Source organism: Pyrus communis, chromosome 4, assembly GCF_041283825.1.
Source record: "Pyrus communis isolate YQ-2024b chromosome 4, ASM4128382v1, whole genome shotgun sequence".
Lineage (NCBI taxonomy): Eukaryota > Viridiplantae > Streptophyta > Magnoliopsida > Rosales > Rosaceae > Pyrus > Pyrus communis.
The window spans coordinates 5,437,121-5,461,037 of record NC_142568.1 but is presented as its reverse complement, the minus strand read 5'-3'; the positions used below and the strand labels follow the sequence as shown (position 1 = coordinate 5,461,037).

General features: G+C 33.5%; 1 protein-coding gene and 1 pseudogene across 1 annotated transcript; both read left to right on the top strand.

The window, feature by feature from the left end:
- Positions 1-14,216: 14,216 nt before the first annotated feature.
- On the top strand, positions 14,217-17,524 carry LOC148697347 (zinc finger BED domain-containing protein RICESLEEPER 2-like; annotated as a pseudogene).
- A 919-nt stretch (positions 17,525-18,443) lies between these two features.
- Positions 18,444-23,593, top strand: LOC137722893 (O-fucosyltransferase family protein). The gene is made up of 9 exons (XM_068462007.2): positions 18,444-19,283; positions 19,402-19,492; positions 19,586-19,662; positions 19,742-19,830; positions 19,978-20,167; positions 20,308-20,489; positions 21,067-21,169; positions 21,403-21,731; positions 22,773-23,593. Exons 1-9 carry the CDS (start codon positions 18,927-18,929, stop codon positions 23,152-23,154), a joined length of 1,800 nt encoding a protein of 599 aa, XP_068318108.2. The 5' UTR covers positions 18,444-18,926; the 3' UTR covers positions 23,155-23,593.
- Positions 23,594-23,917: the final 324 nt, after the last annotated feature.

The window sequence follows — 23,917 nt, the reverse complement described above, 5'->3', positions numbered from 1 at the left end:
TGAATCATTTGTATTGGTCATTATTGCTATCAAACATGATCCCAAAGTCGGCACCTTTCATTTGTCTAGTGCTTTTTTTTTCTTTCGTTATTATTGGTCCTAGCCTAAGCCTCATGCCGTTTTGATGTTTTCAATTGATTTTATGGTAAAGTTTTAATTTTCTTCGGAGGTGTGAAACACAAATCTATATATATCATTCAATATGATTTTTTGGAAAATAATATTTGCACACTTTTGTTTGATTTGGTGTACTCATGTTTATTTTTGTCACTTGACTTTTTTTTTAAACTATTCAATTCAAATGTTGTAAATAAACAAAGATGTGTAAGAAGAGAAACATTGAGTGTCGAAAATCACTTTTTTTCTTTCTTTGTTGACATAGTGCTTGTGTCAACTCATATTTTATGTATGTGTTGCGCATAAAATCCAAAAACGCTTATAGTTCGAGTGGTTAAGAGCGTAGACGTCTATTATTAATTAATTAACAATGAAAAAGAGTGAAAAGAAAACTAAAGGGAGATACTTACTCCAGTAAGCTTTGCAAGAAGGGGACTTGAGTGTCTTAAGCGAACCATCCATAAAGACTAGTCATGCATGACAAAGACAATTTTGGTTGGCACGAAAAATATCAAATACCGTGTTGGCCAACTTGGTGGTTCACCAAGATTAATTAGATTGAAGGTTTAATTTCGTTTTTCAAGGTTTAAGACTCAACTTATTGGTCTCAAATACGCATATAAAACTTGGCTAAACAAAAGTAATTTGAATTATCAAAGTGAAACACGGATATAAGTTTAAGAATTACTATCATTATTAACCACTTTTTGTTTGCTCGGCATAATTTTGGGGAAGTAATTTCCATACTCTTTTACTCTTCCTCTACACATTCTTGTTTATTTTTTTGCTATTAGTTTGAATAATTCAAAGAAAATCAAGAGATAGATAAAATGAAGTGTGTGAAAAGCGTTTCCCTAATTCAAACATATATTTAACTAAGTTAGCTACAACAATGTGTTCCACCTTTTGCATCCAAGTACGAATCTTCCCTCTCCGTAATTTGAATGAGTTTAGCAAAACTATCTCATCATTTTGTATATATAAAAAAAGGCTCCATAATATGCTGATTGAATGTGTTGTTCAGCTGAGAAAGGCCTATAAAATTAGTCAAAATTTTTTAGCTGAAGGCCTGGCAATTTCTGACACGACCCGATAACCCGACACGACACGACACGAAATTAACAGGTGTTTGGGTCGACACGATAACGAATCGGGTCTTATCGGGTAACCCGATAAGCACCTGTTAAGATAACGGGTTGGGTCGGGTATACACGTGGGTAAACACGATACACGATAAGCATAATATTATTTTTATAATTTTATAACCCTAAAAAAATACTGTAATAATTATATACATTAATTTTACAATTTTATACCCCTAAAAATTATAATAAATATATATATATATATATATTAAATTAACTATAAAATTTATAATAATTATAATTATTATATATACTATAATAATTATACCCCCAAAATATTAAGTCTATCTATACTAATTATATATATATATATATTAAAATTTATAAAAACTATAATGCATATTAATTAATAATTTAATATGCATGAATCATGATCATGCATTTGTCAACTTGCCGCCCTTTTTGAAAAAAAAAATGGAGGGAAAATGAAAATGTTAAGAAAAGTTGAAAATAAAACAAAAAAGTGAGGGAATTAGGGAAAGATGTTGGAGGGAAAAGTGAAAATGATAAGAAAAAGTTGAAAAGGAAACAAAAAAAAGAGGGAAAAATGAAAATTAATAGAAGTGGTGAGAAATTTTTTTTTTTTTTTTAAGTTATTAACTTTTTATCACACACATGACTGTCATGACATATCTCACTATTTTTATAATGACACACGTGACACGTGATGTATGTATTATTCCGTGTACCAGTCAATTATAATTTATACGTACAAAATAAATAGATTTAAATCTACTTAATAAATATATATATACACACACACACACGGAACTTGATTGACGGCATACGAATTCTCCAAAACTAATTTCAACGATCCCAACCGTCAAACTTGTTTGTATATGCTTTGAGATCACATCAACCAAAAATCATAAAAAATAAACATTCAGAGATCAAGTAACGGGACAAAGCTTTTCAACGGTTATAAACGAAAAATCACGATTTAACGGTTATTTTAACTCTGATTTTGATGATTTTTTATAACTACACTCCTTGACCCTATATGAATACAATGAATGAATTCGATCTTCAATTTAAAATATTTACACAAGTGGATACCACAAAATCTTTTGTTATACTTAATGAAAGTATAAATAAACTCTAAGTGTTAGTCAATCTATCGTTTTACGAATTCTCCAAAACTAATTTCAATGATCCAAACCGTCAAAATTGTTTGTATATGCTTGGAGATCACATCAGCAAAAAATCACAAAAAAAAAACATTCAAAGATCAAGTAACGCGACAAAGCTTTTCAACGGTTATAAACGAAAAATCACGATTTAACGGTTATTTTAACTCCGATTTTGATGATTTTTTATAACTACACTCCTTGACCCTATATGAATAGAATGAATGAATTCGATCTTCAATTTAAAATATTTACACAAGTGGATACCACAAAATCTTATGTTATACTTAATAAAAGTATAAATAAACTCTAAGTGTTAGTCAATCTATCGTTTTACGAATTCTCCAAAACTAATTTCAACGATCCAAACCGTCAAAATTGTTTGTATATGCTTGGAGATCACATAAGCAAAAAATTACAAAAAAAAAAACATTCAAAGATCAAGTAACGGGACAAAGCTTTTCAACGGTTATAAACGAAAAATCACGATTTAACGGTTATTTTAACTCCGATTTTGATGATTTTTTATAACTACACTCCTTGACCCTATATGAATACAATGAATGAATTCGATCTTCAATTTAAAATATTTACACAAGTGGATACCACAAAATCTTATGTTATACTTAATGAAAGTATAAATAAACTCTAAGTGTTAGTCAATCTATCGTTTTACGAATTCTCCAAAACTAATTTCAACGATCCAAACCATCAAAATTGTTTGTATATGCTTGGAGATCACATCAGCAAAAAATCACAAAAAAAAAAACATTCAGAGATCAAGTAACGGGACAAAGTTTTTCAACGGTTATAAACGAAAAATCACGATTTAACGGTTATTTTAACTCCGATTTTGATGATTTTTTATAACTACACTCCTTGACCCTATATGAATACAATGAATGAATTCGATCTTCAATTTAAAATATTTACACAAGTGGATACCACAAAATCTTTTGTTATACTTAATGAAAGTATAAATAAACACTAAGTGTTAGTCAATCTATCGTTTTACGAATTCTCCAAAACTAATTTCAACGATCCAAACCGTCAAAATTGTTTGTATATGCTTGGAGATCACATCAGCAAAAAATCACAAAAAAAAAACATTCAGAGATCAAGTAACGGGACAAAGCTTTTCAACGGTTATAAACGAAAATTCACGATTTAACGGTTATTTTAACTCCGATTTTGATGATTTTTTATAACTACACTCCTTGACCCTATATGAATATAATGAATGAATTCGATCTTCAATTTAAAATATTTACACAAGTGGATACCACAAAATCTTATGTTATACTTAATAAAAGTATAAATAAACTCTAAGTGTTAGTCAATCTATCGTTTTACGAATTCTCCAAAACTAATTTCAACGATCCAAACCGTCAAAATTGTTTGTATATGCTTGGAGATCACATCAGCAAAAAATCACAAAAAAAAAACATTCAAAGATCAAGTAACGGGACAAAGCTTTTCAACGGTTATAAACGAAAAATCACGATTTAACGGTTATTTTAACTCCGATTTTGATGATTTTTTATAACTACACTCCTTGACCCTATATGAATACAATGAATGAATTCGATCTTCAATTTAAAATATTTACACAAGTGGATACCACAAAATCTTATGTTATACTTAATGAAAGTATAAATAAACTCTAAGTGTTAGTCAATCTATCGTTTTACGAATTCTCGAAAACTAATTTCAACGATCCAAACCGTCAAAATTGTTTGTATATGCTTGGAGATCACATTAGCAAAAAATCACAAAAAGAAAACATTCAAAGATCAAGTAACGGGACAAAGCTTTTCAACGGTTATAAACGAAAAATCACGATTTAACGGTTATTTTAACTCCAATTTTGATGATTTTTTATAACTACACTCCTTGACCCTATATGAATAGAATGAATGAATTCGATCTTCAATTTAAAATATTTACACAAGTGGATACCACAAAATCTTATGTTATACTTAATGAAAGTATAAATAAACTCTAAGTGTTAGTCAATCTATCGTTTTACGAATTCTCCAAAACTAATTTCAACGATCCAAACCGTCAAAATTGTTTGTATATGCTTGGAGATCACATCAGCAAAAAATCACAAAAAAAAAACATTCAGAGATCAAGTAACGGGACAAAGCTTTTCAACGGTTATAAACGAAAAATCACGATTTAACGGTTATTTTAACTCCGATTTTGATGATTTTTTATAACTACACTCCTTGACCCTATATGAATACAATGAATGAATTCGATCTTCAATTTAAAATATTTACACAAGTGGATACCACAAAATCTTATGTTATACTTAATAAAAGTATAAATAAACTCTAAGTGTTAGTCAATCTATCGTTTTACGAATTCTCCAAAACTAATTTCAACGATCCAAACCATCAAAATTGTTTGTATATGCTTGGAGATCACATCAGCAAAAAATCACAAAAAAAAAAACATTCAGAGATCAAGTAACGGGACAAAGTTTTTCAACGGTTATAAACGAAAAATCACGATTTAACGGTTATTTTAACTCCGATTTTGATGATTTTTTATAACTACACTCCTTGACCCTATATGAATACAATGAATGAATTCGATCTTCAATTTAAAATATTTACACAAGTGGATACCACAAAATCTTTTGTTATACTTAATGAAAGTATAAATAAACACTAAGTGTTAGTCAATCTATCGTTTTACGAATTCTCCAAAACTAATTTCAACGATCCAAACCGTCAAAATTGTTTGTATATGCTTGGAGATCACATCAGCAAAAAATCACAAAAAAAAAAAACATTCAGAAATCAAGTAACGGGACAAAGCTTTTCAACGGTTATAAACGAAAATTCACGATTTAACGGTTATTTTAACTCCGATTTTGATGATTTTTTATAACTACACTCCTTGACCCTATATGAATATAATGAATGAATTCGATCTTCAATTTAAAATATTTACACAAGTGGATACCACAAAATCTTATGTTATACTTAATAAAAGTATAAATAAACTCTAAGTGTTAGTCAATCTATCGTTTTACGAATTCTCCAAAACTAATTTCAACGATCCAAACCGTCAAAATTGTTTGTATATGCTTGGAGATCACATCAGCAAAAAATCACAAAAAAAAAACATTCAAAGATCAAGTAACGGGACAAAGCTTTTCAACGGTTATAAACGAAAAATCACGATTTAACGGTTATTTTAACTCCGATTTTGATGATTTTTTATAACTACACTCCTTGACCCTATATGAATACAATGAATGAATTCGATCTTCAATTTAAAATATTTACACAAGTGGATACCACAAAATCTTATGTTATACATAATGAAAGTATAAATAAACTCTAAGTGTTAGTCAATCTATCGTTTTACGAATTCTCGAAAACTAATTTCAACGATCCAAACCGTCAAAATTGTTTGTATATGCTTGGAGATCACATTAGCAAAAAATCACAAAAAGAAAACATTCAAAGATCAAGTAACGGGACAAAGCTTTTCAACGGTTATAAACGAAAAATCACGATTTAACGGTTATTTTAACTCCAATTTTGATGATTTTTTATAACTACACTCCTTGACCCTATATGAATAGAATGAATGAATTCGATCTTCAATTTAAAATATTTACACAAGTGGATACCACAAAATCTTATGTTATACTTAATGAAAGTATAAATAAACTCTAAGTGTTAGTCAATCTATCGTTTTACGAATTCTCCAAAACTAATTTCAACGATCCAAACCGTCAAAATTGTTTGTATATGCTTGGAGATCACATCAGCAAAAAATCACAAAAAAAAAACATTCAGAGATCAAGTAACGGGACAAAGCTTTTCAACGGTTATAAACGAAAAATCACGATTTAACGGTTATTTTAACTCCGATTTTGATGATTTTTTATAACTACACTCCTTGACCCTATATGAATACAATGAATGAATTCGATCTTCAATTTAAAATATTTACACAAGTGGATACCACAAAATCTTATGTTATACTTAATAAAAGTATAAATAAACTCTAAGTGTTAGTCAATCTATCGATTTACGAATTCTCCAAAACTAATTTCAACGATCCAAACCATCAAAATTGTTTGTATATGCTTGGAGATCACATCAGCAAAAAATCACAAAAAAAAAACATTCAGAGATCAAGTAACGGGACAAAGCTTTTCAACGGTTATAAACGAAAAATCACGATTTAACGGTTATTTTAACTCCGATTTTGATGATTTTTTATAACTACACTCCTTGACCCTATATGAATACAATGAATGAATTCGATCTTCAATTTAAAATATTTACACAAGTGGATACCACAAAATCTTATGTTATACTTAATGAAAGTATAAATAAACTCTAAGTGTTAGTCAATCTATCGTTTTACGAATTCTCCAAAACTAATTTCAACGATCCAAACCATCAAAATTGTTTGTATATGCTTGGAGATCACATCAGCAAAAAATCACAAAAAAAAAAACATTCAGAGATCAAGTAACGGGACAAAGCTTTTCAACGGTTATAAACGAAAAATCACGATTTAACGGTTATTTTAACTCCGATTTTGATGATTTTTTATAACTACACTCCTTGACCCTATATGAATACAATGAATGAATTCGATCTTCAATTTAAAATATTTACACAAGTGGATACCACAAAATCTTTTGTTATACTTAATGAAAGTATAAATAAACTCTAAGTGTTAGTCAATCTATCGTTTTACGAATTCTCCAAAACTAATTTCAACGATCTAAACCGTCAAAATTGTTTGTATATGCTTGGAGATCACATCAGCAAAAAATCACAAAAAAAAAAACATTCAGAGATCAAGTAACGGGACAAAGCTTTTCAACGGTTATAAACGAAAAATCACGATTTAACGGTTATTTTAACTCCGATTTTGATGATTTTTTATAACTACACTCCTTGACCCTATATGAATACAATGAATGAATTCGATCTTCAATTTAAAATATTTACACAAGTGGATACCACAAAATCTTTTGTTATACTTAATGAAAGTATAAATAAACTCTAAGTGTTAGTCAATCTATCGTTTTACGAATTCTCCAAAACTAATTTCAACGATCTAAACCGTCAAAATTGTTTGTATATGCTTGGAGATCACATCAGCAAAAAATCACAAAAAAAAAACATTCAGAGATCAAGTAACGGGACAAAGTTTTTCAACGGTTATAAACGAAAATTCACGATTTAACGGTTATTTTAACTTCGATTTTGATGATTTTTTATAACTACACTCCTTGACCCTATATGAATATAATGAATGAATTCGATCTTCAATTTAAAATATTTACACAAGTGGATACCACAAAATCTTATGTTATACTTAATAAAAGTATAAATAAACTCTAAGTGTTAGTCAATTTATCGTTTTACGAATTCTCTAAAACTAATTTCAACGATCCAAACCGTCAAAATTGTTTGTATATGCTTGGAGATCACATTAGCAAAAAATCACAAAAAAAAAACATTCAAAGATCAAGTAACGGGACAAAGCTTTTCAACGGTTATAAACGAAAAATCACGATTTAACGGTTATTTTAACTCCGATTTTGATGATTTTTTATAACTACACTCCTTGACCCTATATGAATACAATGAATGAATTCGATCTTCAATTTAAAATATTTACACAAGTGGATACCACAAAATCTTATGTTATACTTAATGAAAGTATAAATAAACTCTAAGTGTTAGTCAATCTATCGTTTTACGAATTCTCCAAAACTAATTTGAACGATCTAGACCGTCAAAATTGTTTGTATATGCTTGGAGATCACATCAGCAAAAAATCACAAAAAAAAAACATTCAGAGAGCAAGTAACGGGACAAAGCTTTTCAACGGTTATAAACGAAAAATCACGATTTAACGGTTATTTTAACTCCGATTTTGATGATTTTTTATAACTACACTCCTTGACCATATATGAATACAATGAATGAATTCGATCTTCAATTTAAAATATTTACACAAGTGGATACCACAAAATCTTTTGTTATACTTAATGAAAGTATAAATAAACTCTAAGTGTTAGTCAATCTATCGTTTTACGAATTCTCCAAAACTAATTTCAACGATCTAAACCGTCAAAATTGTTTGTATATGCTTGGAGATCACATCAGCAAAAAATCACAAAAAAAAAACATTCAGAGATCAAGTAACGGGACAAAGTTTTTCAACGGTTATAAACGAAAATTCACGATTTAACGGTTATTTTAACTTCGATTTTGATGATTTTTTATAACTACACTCCTTGACCCTATATGAATATAATGAATGAATTCGATCTTCAATTTAAAATATTTACACAAGTGGATACCACAAAATCTTATGTTGTACTTAATAAAAGTATAAATAAACTCTAAGTGTTAGTCAATTTATCGTTTTACGAATTCTCTAAAACTAATTTCAACGATCCAAACCGTCAAAATTGTTTGTATATGCTTGGAGATCACATTAGCAAAAAATCACAAAAAAAAAACATTCAAAGATCAAGTAACGGGACAAAGCTTTTCAACGGTTATAAACGAAAAATCACGATTTAACGGTTATTTTAACTCCGATTTTGATGATTTTTTATAACTACACTCCTTGACCCTATATGAATACAATGAATGAATTCGATCTTCAATTTAAAATATTTACACAAGTGGATACCACAAAATCTTATGTTATACTTAATGAAAGTATAAATAAACTCTAAGTGTTAGTCAATCTATCGTTTTACGAATTCTCCAAAACTAATTTCAACGATCCAAACCGTCAAAATTGTTTGTATATGCTTGGAGATCACATCAGCAAAAAATCACAAAAAAAAAACATTCAGAGATCAAGTAACGGGACAAAGCTTTTCAACGGTTATAAACGAAAAATCACGATTTAACGGTTATTTTAACTCCGATTTTGATGATTTTTTATAACTACACTCCTTGACCCTATATGAATACAATGAATGTATTCGATCTTCAATTTAAAATATTTACACAAGTGGATACCACAAAATCTTATGTTATACTTAATGAAAGTATAAATAAACTCTAAGTGTTAGTCAATCTATCGTTTTACGAATTCTCCAAAACTAATTTCAACGATCCAAACCGTCAAAATTGTTTGTATATGCTTGGAGATCACATCAGCAAAAAATCACAAAAAAAAAAAACATTCAGAGATCAAGTAACGGGACAAAGCTTTTCGACGGTTATAAACGAAAAATGAAGATTTAACGGTTATTTTAACTCTGATTTTGATGAATTTTAACAGCTACACTCCTTGACCCTATATGAATACAAAGAATGAATTTGATCTTCAATTTAAAATATTTACACTAGTGGAATTTATATACTTAATAAAAGTATGAATCAACTATAATATTAATAATTATATACATTTAATATTTGTAATAGATTAGTAGTGTATATATTATTTTTTTTATTAGGCTTTCATTTTCGAGTGTAGATATAGTACTTGAACGAGAAATGTTTTAATGTTTTCAAGTAATATTTATGTCGCAATGTGTGGTATGTGCAAATTGTAAAAAAATATATTTTTTTCTTAACGGGTCATAACGGGTCGGGTCACTTTACCCGTTGGGTAAAGTGACACGACCTGTTAAGGACCCGTTAAGATAACGGGTGTGACACGACACGACCCGTTAAGATAACAGGAGTTACACGAAAACGACACGAACACGACAGACACGACCCGTTTGCCAGGCCTGCTGAACCATCCTACAAAAAACCGAAAGCAATGATCACTTGATCTTCAGCTCTATCAAAGAAGTGCACAATAGCAACACCTTTTTACCATGATTGGGCCTCAGAGGCTTAAGAGCCCATGCACTTGTCACAAAGTTATTCAGCCCATACATTCACAAGCAGGCCAACCATTCGGTTTGGAAGTTCCATATTTTTGGCTGTGGTGATCCACACGTTCATTATCTCTCACACACCACTTTTAATTTGTAGCTGTCGGATCGAATGACTTAAAGAAGATTAATGAATGAAAATTGACAAGGGTGTGTCATAGCACTACCCTCTGGCTGTATGGAGTGTTTATCTAAACTACAAATTAATTAAACTCTCTTTGTCAACCAACAGAGGATGAAAAGATATTTTTGCCTTCTATCACAAAATATAATTATGGACAATAAAGTTTTTTTTTTAACAAACGATATTATCTACACTAAGGAGGGGGTGGGCCATTTATATTCTTTATAAACCATTTAGCCATTCATATTTGTTGAACAAATCAACGTTTGCCGCAACAAGTAATATCATCATGATTAATTGTCAGCTTATTTATTCATATGAATGACTAAATAGTCTTTAAAATAAAGGTATTTTTCCAGATCTTTATATGACAATAAAGAGAACCAACGATTCAAATTATTACATTCATACGGTAAAATGATGTCACATCGTCATATAAAAAAGAATGAATCCATACCTATATTGAAAACAAGATAGGGGAATGAGTAGAGAGATTGCGATGGTCAATTTACAGAGCAATTTTTAACCCACCATGTCCACTGTTTACTCACTCTTGCTCTCTGCAGAAGCAACATAACTCTCAGCGCTGAGTTAGCTGGCTGCTATTGAAGAAGCTTCAAATGGAACAGTACATGTATGAACAGAGATGCATAAATGTTAAATGATGATTCAGAGCTGGGGCCGGCAATTCCATATAGGGTTAGGATGAACGGGCAAATGATGTGGATTATAATTCATAATAAAATAATAATCTAAATTAATAAGAAACACGTCACAAAATAAATTTAAACTAGAAGAAAAAAAAAACTAATTTAACGTGAAATCTAGGATGGGAGACTCCTTGAGAACGTGCGAGAGAGTCATAAATACATTGTTGTCACACAATTCACTATTTTGTTGCTCTGATTCGATTGATACGTAATTTGACGCACATAAAAACAGATTAAGTTATCAATCTCTTGAATCTTCACGAGATAAACAAATATTTGTACTAAAATTAGGAGTTAACTTTAGAACTTGTAACATCCAAGAGTTCTAATTAAGGGTGACATTACAAGTTCTAAAGGCTAGAAATGAGTAAAAAAAATTGTCAAAAAGTTTATCCCTTGATCCTAATCCTTGTATATATATATATATATATAAATAATATGGACACCATTTTTGTGATATATGTTATAGCTGTGTTGTGTCCTTATAGCCAACCATTAAAAACCTTTTGATTCATTTGAAAGTCAACTATGAATAAGACAATCAGAATGAAAAACTCGTAACCGTCTTGTAAAAGTTGGTTGACTTGAAGGTGCGACCTCCCAGATTAGCAAATCTGCCTCATGTACAATATATATAGGTAAACTATATACAGTATATCATATATAATTAGGTATCAAACTTGTTATTTATGAAATTAAATCCGAGATTTTTTATTTATAATTTACAAATAAATAAGAATATCACTAGATCCAAATAATGCCTTCTAAAAGGATTATGATGATATATACTTGCAAATGATTTAACTTTATCTTATCCACTATGAAATGCTTTGGCTTATCTAAAGTCGTTTTTAGCCATTCTAAAATATAAGTGGCCTTAATTTATGTATCACGAACAATTTCAACAAATTTTAGTTGTCATAGACATACACATGCTACAAATTTGTATAGTAAGGATTGTCAATCGTGCACGAATATTTGGACCGGTAATAGAGAATAATTTTTCTACTAATTTGATTAAAAATATGAATAGATATATGTAATTTGCATTTTAAATAATGTTCAATCATTATTTTTTTTTTCTAAAAACCCATCTAAGCTAAAACCCACCTTTCACCAAAAGACATTTTTATTTGCTACTTTAGATAAAGGAATCAATTTCTTCTCCTATTATTATCCGACCATGCAATGTCCTAATATTATGTTTAGAGGAGGAATTTTGAAGTACCAAAAAAATTTAGACTATTGGTAAAAAGTTACACCAATAGCCATTTTTTAGTCCGCTAGTTTTTAGGACGGGTTATTGACACTCCAAAAAGCCGTTATGCACTCCTTCTAAATGTATTTTATTTTTTTTATTATTTATTTTTATATGTTTAAAGTGTAAAATGACTTTTCAGAGTACCCAAAATATCTCCATATTTTTATAGTGCATCTGCATTGTATGAAATCCTAAAGTTAGTCGTCTAAAGGCACTAAAAGTAAAAATAATAATAAATAAATAAATAAAATCTCAAAACCAATCGGTGCCTATATATGTGTGGCTCAACTTTGGTGCTTGGAGGAAAAATCTAGAACCCTTCTATCATTGCAAAAACGATAGTGCATATCCACATATCAAGATACAAACAATGTAAACCCTTCATTCTTAAGTGCAAGTGATTTTCTTTAGCTTGCTGGGTTCCACTTTTATTGTCATGCATATATGTACATATAATATACATAGTGACTTCAAGTGGTAAAAATTAACGTAAGTGATAGATTTCATCTGTTAAAACAATCTAGGTGGTAAAAAATTGAATTAAAAATTCAGGGTGATATTATCACATATGCTTACGAATTCAAATGATACTAAAATAAAAAGAATAAAAAATAAAAAAAAAATCTTTTGATTATAGGCCTATGTGTTAGGTCAATTCATAAAATTCATTTGATGACAACCCAACATGGATTTGCAGGTATTAATTATGGTATTCCCATTTTACCCAATACCCCAACTCTACCTTTCAGTAATCCAAAACGGAACCTTTCGGAAACCCAAAACGGAGTTACCATTGCCTTTGCCATTCCGACAAGGATCCTCTTTGTGGGAGATTCGGATGATCAATCAATCGTGTCCGTTTATCGTACATCGTGCGACCAATTTTTGTTAGTTATTATTTATATTTAGTTTTAAATTAAAAATTAAAAATAATTTCTAATCGTACGATATACGATAAACAAACACAATTGATTGATTTTCCAAATCATGAGAGGATCCTATTCCCTGCCGTTCACCTTGTTAATGTTATTCTCTGACAAGGATCCACTCCGTAAAGGCCGCAACAACCATCTTTTCTTTCCTACAAAAAGTCATCAAAACACGTACTCTTTGTTCGCCCAATACCAAGGTGTGAGGTGTTGGTCTCAAGGAATACTAGAGTGTAGTCATTAATTTGTCCAAGTTCTGGAACTTGGGATTTCGATTTCCTTAGGCCCTTTTTATCGGTGGATGATCAATCTGCAATCTCTGAGACCTCTATTAGGGATAATTAAAAAAATGATTGACTTGTTTGGCCTTTCGATAAGCGTGGGCAGTATTCGGTTAAGTCCAGATATCACTAGGCTCACTCAAGGTCAATTAACCCAACGGGCCTACGACCTCCCTCATCCCATATGGTTCCTGATCAAGTTTGGAAGTGCATTTGGAGGCTACATGTTCCCCCTAAAATTCAAAATTTCTTGTGGAAATATGTCCATAGGGCACTCCTTTCCATGGCTGACCTGTTCAAGAGGAAGTCATCCCCCTCCCTAATATGCCCCATCTGCAACAACTCCGTGGAATCTGTGGAACATATTTTTCTTTTATGACCGTGGGTGGCTACAATTTGGTTTGGTGGGCAGTTAAACTACAGAGTTGACAGGAATGGGAACTTCACTTGGGTTCAATGGATTCTTTCCCTCTTAGTATTTGATTCGAGATCTTATCTTGATAAGGGATGGTTGCTCTCCTATGTCGCATTCACGTGCTGGCACATTTGGAAAGCTAGGTGTAATCGCATTTTCAATCAAGTGGATATCAATCCTACTCAAGTTCTATTTTCCATCTCTATGTCGACAGGTGCTTTCTTTGATGCCATATGTCGTCCTTCAAATCCTCAGTCTTCGTTCGTTATGGTTACTGATCAGCTGACAACGTGGACTCCCCCCACCTCCCCGTACATTAAAATTAATGTTGATGCAAGTTGGAGTGCTTCAAATGGAGATGGGTATACATGGGTGGTGATGCAGGATGCTGAGAGAGGGTTTCTAGCGGCAGCCAGGTTCACCATCAACGCTGGTTGTGTTGCACAGGCAGAAGCGTTGGCCCTTCTTTATGGTTGTCAGTTAGGTCTCTCTCTGGGATATTTGGGTCATATTAGAATCTGATTCGTTTGAATCTATTTCATGCTTGAGAGATTCTTTGGAAAATGGTAGCTGGGAAGCCTACCCAACTTTGGCGAAAGTCAAACATCTTGAGGATGCTTTCCAGGACTGTCGTTGGTCTTGGGTTGAGTTGGCTAGATTCCCGGAGATGTGCGATGTTTCATGGGTCAATCGACCTTCATCTTCGTTGGTTCATATCTTGAACAAAGATGGCTTGCCATGTCTACCTTAATTTTGTTTCAGCATTGTAGGATGCGACGTTTGCATTAGATGCATCGTCTGTCTTCCATGTACCCTCCTACATTGCTAGTGCTGTTATGTGTTTCGGTGTTTGTTGTTTCCCTCGGTGTAGGCTTTGTTTGTAATCTTGGCATCCTTGCCTTGGAAATGATATTCCCAGTTTACCAAAAATAATATATAATCTACACTAAATTTATCAAATTATGTAAGAATAATGATTATGTCTCTTAAATGAGGGGACTTGCCTATTAGGGATGGGTTCAAAAAACTGAAAACCGAATACTAAACCGAGGCCGAAAAAAATCGAACTGAAAGTGTATAACCGGACCGAATCGAATCTGGTTCAATTTGGTACGGTTTCTAGAGTTCAGAAATCAAACCAAACCGAACCGAACCGAAGTAAAGCAAAACGACATCGTTTCATATTTAATTATAAATAAATATTTTTTTTCCCTTGAACGGTGTCGTTCAGTCCAATTTGTATCGCGGCGCCTAGCGCCTGCCTTTCTCTTCAGTCTCTAAACTTTGAAACCCTAAACACTAAACAGAACCGAACCCATTCCTTTTTTCTTATCCCTCTCCTCTGTACGTACTCTCTCACTCTGGACCATCTCATTCCCAGCTAAGCTTTGCCGCTCTTCCACTTCGTCTTTTTCCTTCCCAGCAACCTGTGACCCGTCTCACATCTCGCCGTCGTTGTCTTACTCTCAGTCTCTCACCCCCGTGACTAGTGACCTGCGACCCACGACTTCCTCTCGCCATTTGGAGTCTCGAGTCTCGACCCACAAATTCCTTCCTTTGCAAGGTTAGTCTCTCACCCTCTGATACGTTTTACAGATTTTTTTTTTTTAATTTCGTTGGTTTTGATGAATCTGATCTGTAGCTTTTCAATTTCATGGTTTTACAATTTGTTTTGGGTATGCTGGATTTGGTTAAGTAACTTCATTTATGAACACTATTAGACTATTAGTTAAGGTTTGATGAATTTGTGAGAGTACATAGGGTTTGATTAATTTGTTTTGGGTATGTTGCTGGAGCCTAGATTTGGTTCTGCAGGTGCAGCTTTCAGTTAAGCAATATGATAATAAACTAATTTAAGGGGGAGGAGTAGCTTCCTCAATTATATTAGGGTTCTCCTCGTTCTCAGTTAAGCAACATGTAATTAAGTAACCTGATTGCATCTTTATGACTTATGAGTTGCATAATGCAAATTACTTGTTTGTTGTGTCTGAGAGTGTAAATAACTAGTTTAATCCATCTTATATGTTTTGTATCTTTTGATGATTATAGTCATAGACCTTGCACAAGATATGGTTACTTATTTCAGTTTTACAAGATATGGTTACTTATTTTAGTTTTATTGGTGTAAACACTGTTTATGAACCCTCAAGATATGATTATAGTTATAGACCTTGTTTTTATGAACCCACAAGATAGTCATAATTTTCTATAAATATGCTCATTGTTTAGTCATAGACCTTGCACAAGATATGTAACCCTAGAACTTATAATTTACTATGTTATGCACAAGATATGGTTACTTATTTTACCATTTCCAAAGCAATCTAGATTCTAGGAGACCACAGTAAGTGGTTTGTATCTTATCTTTGCTTCTTAATCAATGATGTATCCGTAACTTTTCCAAAGTAATCCATATCTTACCTTTGCTTCTTAATTAGATGAAGTCAAGTGCATCAAAGGCCACCTTCTACTTATGATTGGAGTGAGGCGAGAATATTTGCATCATTTTTGAGACCTTTCTATGAAGTCACTTTAAAAGTGTGTTGTTCTAATACTCCAACAATTCATACTACTTTTGGTGATTTGTTTAAGATCAAAAGTCTCATCCTTGAAAACAAAGATAATGAATTCTTGTCTATGATCTCCATGTTAATGCAAGAAAAATAAGACAAATATTGGGGTTCAATTGAGGATATGAATCAATATGTTTTTGTTGCACTTGTGCTTGAACCTCACCATAAATTGGAGAAGGTGGTTGATTATTATGAGATACTATATGGCGAGGACGAGAAAAAAGTTGAAATTGCAACCAACGCGGTGAAAGATTTGTTGTTTGATCTTTACAAGATTCATGAAGAGTTATCTTTTGATACATAACAAAGCACAAGTAGTGGTGGTATTTCTCAATCGGCAACTACAAGTGGAGATCCTTTATCAAGCATGACAGAGATTGAAAGAAAGTTGAAAGAGAAAGGTGAAATGAGAAAAGCAAAGAGAGCCCGTATTGTACAAAATGATTTGGATAGGTATCCTTCGGATCCTAATGAAGGGGAAGAAGAGACAAACTTTGATATCTTGAATTGGTGGAGGGTGAATGGGCTTTCTAAGAATCCTATTTTGGCACGAGTTGCAAAAGAGATTTTAGCTATTCCCATATCAACCATTGCTTCGGAATCCTCCTTTAGCACAAGTGGACAAATAATTGATCCATATCGTAGTTCTTTGAGTCCAAAAATGGTGGAGGCTTTGATATGTACACAAAATTGGCTTAGGTCAATTCTTGTAGCATTACATCATGAGCCAACCATTGAGGAGATTGAGTTTTGTGAAGAAGTTAAGAAAGGTAATTTTACTTATTGCATTTGGTTTTGTTAGACTATTTTAATTAGATGCTATGTTGCATGCTTACTTTACATCATGTTCTTTTTTTTTATTATTATTTGTATGTAGAAATGGCAAGTGGAAGCTCAAGGAAAGGTGCTATGTTGCCTCCTAAGCCGCCTAAGCGTTGAGTTTGAGCTTGAGGACTTGGAAGATTTTATTTGTGCAAGACATGAAGTGATGAAACCTTGAAGGTTTATTTGACTTGTGTGATGTTTAAATTTGGACTTTTTGAAGACTTAAACTTGATTGATGATTCTAGTTGGACTTTAAATGTTTATTTTCATTGTCTTTGATTCTATTCTAGTTGGAATTCTTATGTTATGATTGTTGGAGATGTTAAAATTTCATATTTCAAAATTTTTCATTTTTGGAGACTTTTATGAGACTTTATGTTTTTAGATTAATTAGTAACTTCCCTCATGAATATTGAAAAACCGTGAGCCCATCCCTGGAGGGATGGAAACATGTCATATCTTATGGTTGTTTTGCATTTTTTGGAAGAAGAAGAAGATGAAGAAGAAGAAGAAGAAAAAAAACCGAAACCGAACCAAAAAAAAAAACTAAACCGAAAAAAAATCGAAAAAAATTGAACCAAACCGAAATTTCGGTTCGGTTTCTGTTTTGGCCAAAAACCGAACCAATAAGAACCGAACCCAACCCTATTGCTTGTCCCCCCACTTACACTTAACCAACCTTTATTGTCCGAACATTATAATTGGTACTGTTCATTTTCTTTGTCCTCATCTAAATATCATATATACTAAAAATTATTCAATTTAGAGATCTTTTAATCATTTATATACATAAAACAAATAAATAGTTCATTATTGGGAAGACAAACTTGAAGACATAACACTTTTGTCAACCATTTTTAGAGAATGCCACGTATACCTTTTTCTTCTAAAATGTACAATATTAAGATGAAAAAATATACGACCAAAAGAATATATGTCACAAGTAGTGTCGTTAAAATCTTGCTTGGACTTTCAACCTAGTAAATTATGCGTCCCCGTATACATAATGATAACAGAGTGATAAGCTGGTCTAATTTAAAAGGAGCGTATGAGTAGATTAGGGTGCAATGAATAGCCCATTTTCTTATTAATAATTTCCAAAAATGGAAGACAAATCTAAGTTAAATATTATTGAGTAATAAATAAACTATAGACTAAAATAAATAATAAAGGGAAAAATTACAAGCTTCCTTCATCAAAGGCAATTTCACGCTTCCTCTCTCTCTCTCTTCTCTTTTCTTGTTTGTCTCTCTAAAGGTCTCCAGTGTCTTCCAACACATCTCAAAAGCTGCACAGTGACTGTTGCCTGAAACCCCGCACTCTACAGGCTTAGGGTTTGCGCTCCAAATTGAACCAATATTCGATTTCGAACCCCCGCATTCCCATTATTTACGCCACCTTCCCTTCCTCTTTTTCCAGCTTCCTCTCCCCGAACAGCACTCTTCCGCAATCCGATCGCGGAGGGCGAATGGCATTTCCAGTAAATAAGCTGGAAGAGTGAGGGCGGTTGTTCTGGATGGGCATGGTGAAGGCGTGGCGGTTCAGCTGGACTCCGGCGACAGCGAAGCTGGCTCTGTTACAGCAGCACCACCAGAACGGCTTCAACAATGGCGGCGAGAAGAAGCACGAGCTGAGCTTGAGATCACCCGCCCCGGCCCCCGCCATCGCCATGGCCACCAAAATGACGCCGTCGCTGTCGCAGAAGGAGAGGAAGCAGACGGTGATGTCGTGGTCGTGGTCGCTGGTGTGTGGGCTGATGCTGTTTGGGCTGGGCCTGATTTCGCTCTTCACCGGTCACGTGGCATCTGATCTCGAGTGGTACTCCCAGCGCTTGGTCATGAACACTTCATTAAGTTCATTCTACACAAAGCGGGTACTGCACCGCTGCTCCTCCTCTTTCCTGTTTTATCTTTCAATATTTAAAAATTCTTCAAAGTTTTGATTTTTAATTCAAATGAGTTGAAAAAAAATTGTGGGTTTTTGAATTTCAGAATGGAAATGGTCGTGAGGCAATTGATGTTTGGAAGTCCAGCTACTCGAAATTCTACTACGGGTGCAGTCAAAGAGGACCTCGCTATGCTTGTGAGTTCGATTTCCATATTTCACGTTTGCATTGTCAATTTGCCCTTGTTATGTTCGTGTTTTCAACTTGAAGTAATTATCTTTCGAATTCAGCGGCTGTGAAAGAGCGATCGTCAAATGGGTATTTGCTGATTGCAACAAGTGGGGGGTTGAACCAACAACGAACAGGAGTAAGTCACATTGTTGTTTTACTTGAGTAATTATTTGTCTTGTCAATGCTGAAAATAGTAACCTATTTCCTGCAATCAGATAACAGATGCAGTGGTAGTTGCCCGGATTCTTAACGCTACCTTAGTTGTACCCGAGCTGGATCATCATTCCTATTGGAAGGATGACAGGTAATGTGGTTCTAACAAGGTTTTAGCTCCGTCAATTAACTTTTTTGTATTACTTTCTGTTTCTCTTTAAAAGAATATCATTCTAGTGTTGGTAGAAAATTGGCTTTTGAATTATCATCCCATTAAATACACTAATGTTGTATGCAGTGACTTTATCCACATTTTTGATGTCGATTGGTTCATGTCTTATCTTGCAAAAGATGTGACGATTGTCCGGAGAGTTCCTGAGAAAGTCATGCGGAGCATGGAAAAGCCTCCATATACCATGCGTGTGCCAAGGAAATCTGAACCTGAATATTATATTGAACAAGTTTTGCCTATACTCTTGAGGAGACGTGTAAGACCCCGTTGCTATTATCTGATGGTTATCTTATTCAGTGGTGTACAAGATATCCTAAATCCATTGTCTCCATCTGTCTTAGTAAAAACACTGTAGTCTGTTTCAGAATGGCAGTTAATACTGTCGCAATTTGGCAGGTTTTGCAATTGACAAAGTTTGATTATAGACTATCAAGTAACCTTGACGATGAGCTGCAAAAGTTGCGTTGCCGTGTTAATTATCATGCACTTAAATTTACAAAATCTATACATGAACTCGGTCAGAAACTTGTTATGAGAATGCGAAAGATGGCAAAACGTTTCATTGCTGTTCACTTGAGGTTTGTCTCTATTGCCTATTAATTTACAAGGGAGCTGATATTTTTAAATTTCAACTTGAATCTAATGTTCATGGAGGATAGGAGTGTGTAAAGGCCACCTCTGCCTACAGGATCATAGGTCGTGTCTGTTTCACGGAATGGAATTCTAGTAATCGCCACCATAGTTTACTATATAGTTGAACTGGAGATTGGGAATGGGAAAGCCACCTCTTCCTTTCGGGGTGCAAAACCTTTTTTCTTTTTTGTGGGTTTGTGATACCCATGGAAAGACCATGTCATTCCCATCTGCATTTACCAGTCATGGGCAATGCATGTCAAACCCTTCCAATGCGCACCAAAGCGCGGAAACTAACACTACCTTAGAATACACCTTGTACAATAACCAGAATTATGAGTTTTCACATTTAGAATTTTGTAGCTTTTCTTGTTATTTTCCCTTTCTGGTTATATCCATTTATTGTACCAATATGATCTTCACAATCAGTTGTTTTCTTCTTAAAGAACTGCTATCCTTTCATGATGCATATGATTGAAGTTCTGTTGTTTTTGGATTTCGGATGACACTCATTAATGACAGGTTTGAACCTGATATGCTAGCATTTTCTGGGTGTTATTATGGCGGGGGTGATAAAGAGAGAGATGAGTTTGCTGAAATAAGGAAACGATGGGCGACATTACCTGTGAGATTGCTGTTCTTTTATAATTCTGATTCATATTAATCTCAACGAGAATTATGATAGATATTATATTCTCTTATGTCTTATGTGTCATATGTTTTTTTGTATTTATATGAAGCTCATGTGACATTGCATTGTAATTGCCATTATATAGTGTGCAATGCTGGTGATGTTGGTACAATTGGCTCCACACTGTAATTTGAATACCGGTGTAATTTTTCTTATTATTCATTTAGGATTTAAGCGCCGAGGAAGAGCGAAAGCGAGGAAAATGTCCACTGACTCCGTATGAAGTGGGTTTGATGCTGCGTGCACTTGGTTTTGCAAATGACACGTATCTCTACATTGCTTCTGGAGAAATATATGGTGGGGAAGAGACTTTGAGACCACTAAGAGAGCTCTTCCCAAATTTTTACACAAAGGAGATGCTTGCTAGTGAGGAGCTGAAACCTTTTCTTCCATTCTCCTCCCGTCTTGCTGCAATTGACTACATTGTCTCTGACGAAAGTGATGTATTTGTCACTAATAATAACGGGAATATGGCCAAGATTCTCGCAGGTCGAAGGTTAGAAATCTATTTCACTATTACATCAGCCTTTCTGGGGATTGAACTAATGCATGAAAAAAAAAATATTTAGATATGTCCAAAATGATACTAGGGATCAGTAAATTATGTATAAATTTGATTTTGGAGAATGCTGGTGCAGTAATTACTGCTCTATCACGGTAAACTTAACAAAGCATGACAGTGTTCAACTACTATTGAAAATTTTGCACAAGCCTAAGCTGTAGCATTTGACAGAACTAATTAACAAATGTACTGCCTTTTTTAACTTGAAGTTATTTTGTTTTGAAGTTTCAAGTATTTTTGTCCTTTCTTTTCTTTCTTATGTTTGCTTATCCTTTGTTCCTTTTACTAAATGTTTAGGATTTCTGCTAGGCGCTAGACAGACAGCAAAACATCTTATCTTCCCCCCATCAACTGTTCCTTATTTCATTGGCATTTTGATGTCTATGTAACTCCTGATTGCTTGTGCTAGAAAATTCAGTCTTTCCAGTTCAAACTAGTTTCTGTGGGATTTAATTTACTTTTGAATACAGGTATACTTGACATTGCGGATACTGATTGCTCCCGTAACTTGTTCCCCAAATTTAGACTTTGGCTAGATTTGCGGAAATTTGATAATTTTCTATCCTTCAATTGAGTACTGGTATACTAAAAACTTTCAACAGTGAAATCATTCCAACTGCAGTAAGTTTGCATCTTAAAATAGTTGATAAATCTTACAGATTAAGATCTTGCTATCCTCAAGTAAACATGTGATATTGTCTAGTAGTCTAGTGTATATTCGTTTAGTTGACTTCCCAGCTGAATAACCTTGCGTTGACATCCATCGGTGAGGAGGAGAGATTTATTTCAACTGAAACCCTAGTATAAAGATCTCAGAAATTTTTTGTGTAGTTTGATATCATGGTCATTGTCAAATTAGATTTGTAATTTGTGCAACTATTTCTACTTGTTATTTTGTTTCTTATTAAATTTAATCATTTTCATTTTGAGAGATTTCTTAACCATGTGTTACATTTTTTGTTTTATCGTTTATAGGAGGTATATGGGTCACAAGCGGACCATCAGGCCAAATGCTAAGAGGCTCAGTGCTTTGTTCATGGCTAGGCATCAGATGAATTGGGAAACATTTTCAAAAAAAGTAAAGTCATGCCAAAAAGGATTCATGGGTGACCCTGACGAGGTGAAACCTGGTCGGGGTGAATTCCATGAATTTCCACAGGCTTGCATCTGCCAGAAACCATTCAAAGATATTGAAAAGAGCAACGACAGAGATCATCACTCAGCAGGAAAAACCAAAAGTACATATAATGTAGAGAAACCAGGTGAGAAGGCTCTACAAATTTCAATCAAGAGGAACATGGGAAAAGAGCGCTTATCTTTAGGAGATGACGAAAAGGATGAAGTTTTCCCAGACTAAAGGGACGAAGAAAGGAAGCAGGCTAAAAGGTGACCAACTAGGTGGTGGTTGGACGGATCTCTCATCTAAACTGATCGGCTATGGAGGTGACTTTGCCGCTTACTTTGGCAATTTTTTCATCTTGCCAGCCCCAAATTTCATGCACGGGGTGACGCCATCACACAGGTTATATCTGGTTGCTGTTCTATCTCCGTCGTGAATGAATGTATTCAATCCATGTACAGGAGAGAGGTTCACCGAGCTGCAATTGTTTATAAATTAGTTTTGCTAGTAAATAACTCTAGCCGGGGCAGAAGCCCATCGCTGCCAGGTTCTGTTGCATTAACGAAGTTCCCCGAATGTTTTCTTCTCTTTTATTCCCCCACTTTCTGGGTTCCAAGTGTCGGTAACGAGTGTAAACATGTTGATTTATAGCTTCAATATCCTCCAGTTCCTTTCATTTTCTTCGTCTATTTTTTTTTTTTTTAATCAACAATTGTCGTTCATGTGATTTAACTCGGGACTTTCCCCAACATAGTGAAAATCGGTTGCAACTAGACCAAGTGTTTATGATCGGCGTCTTTAACTTTATTTACATGTCATAGCCGCAAAGCTAACACTCTAGGGATAGGTTGTATCTAGTTCCTAACTAATCTCTTCTTTAAAGTTACTATAACATGCAGAAATTCTCGTCATTCTCATTTATGTCATATCGTGCATTTATTTCCAAGTAATGAAAGTTCGTGTCTCACGTTGATTTAGAGTGACATACCCGGAAAATCAT

Excerpts from the sequence above, each read along its gene's own strand:
- LOC137722893 (XM_068462007.2), top strand. The coding sequence starts at position 18,927 with ATGGGCATGGTGAAGGCGTGGCGGTTCAGCTGGACTCCGGCGACAGCG. Across the intron at positions 19,284-19,401 it reads GTTCATTCTACACAAAGCGG|AATGGAAATGGTCGTGAGGC; the intron begins GTACTGCACCGC and ends TTTGAATTTCAG. Across the intron at positions 19,831-19,977 it reads TCCTATTGGAAGGATGACAG|TGACTTTATCCACATTTTTG; the intron begins GTAATGTGGTTC and ends TGTTGTATGCAG.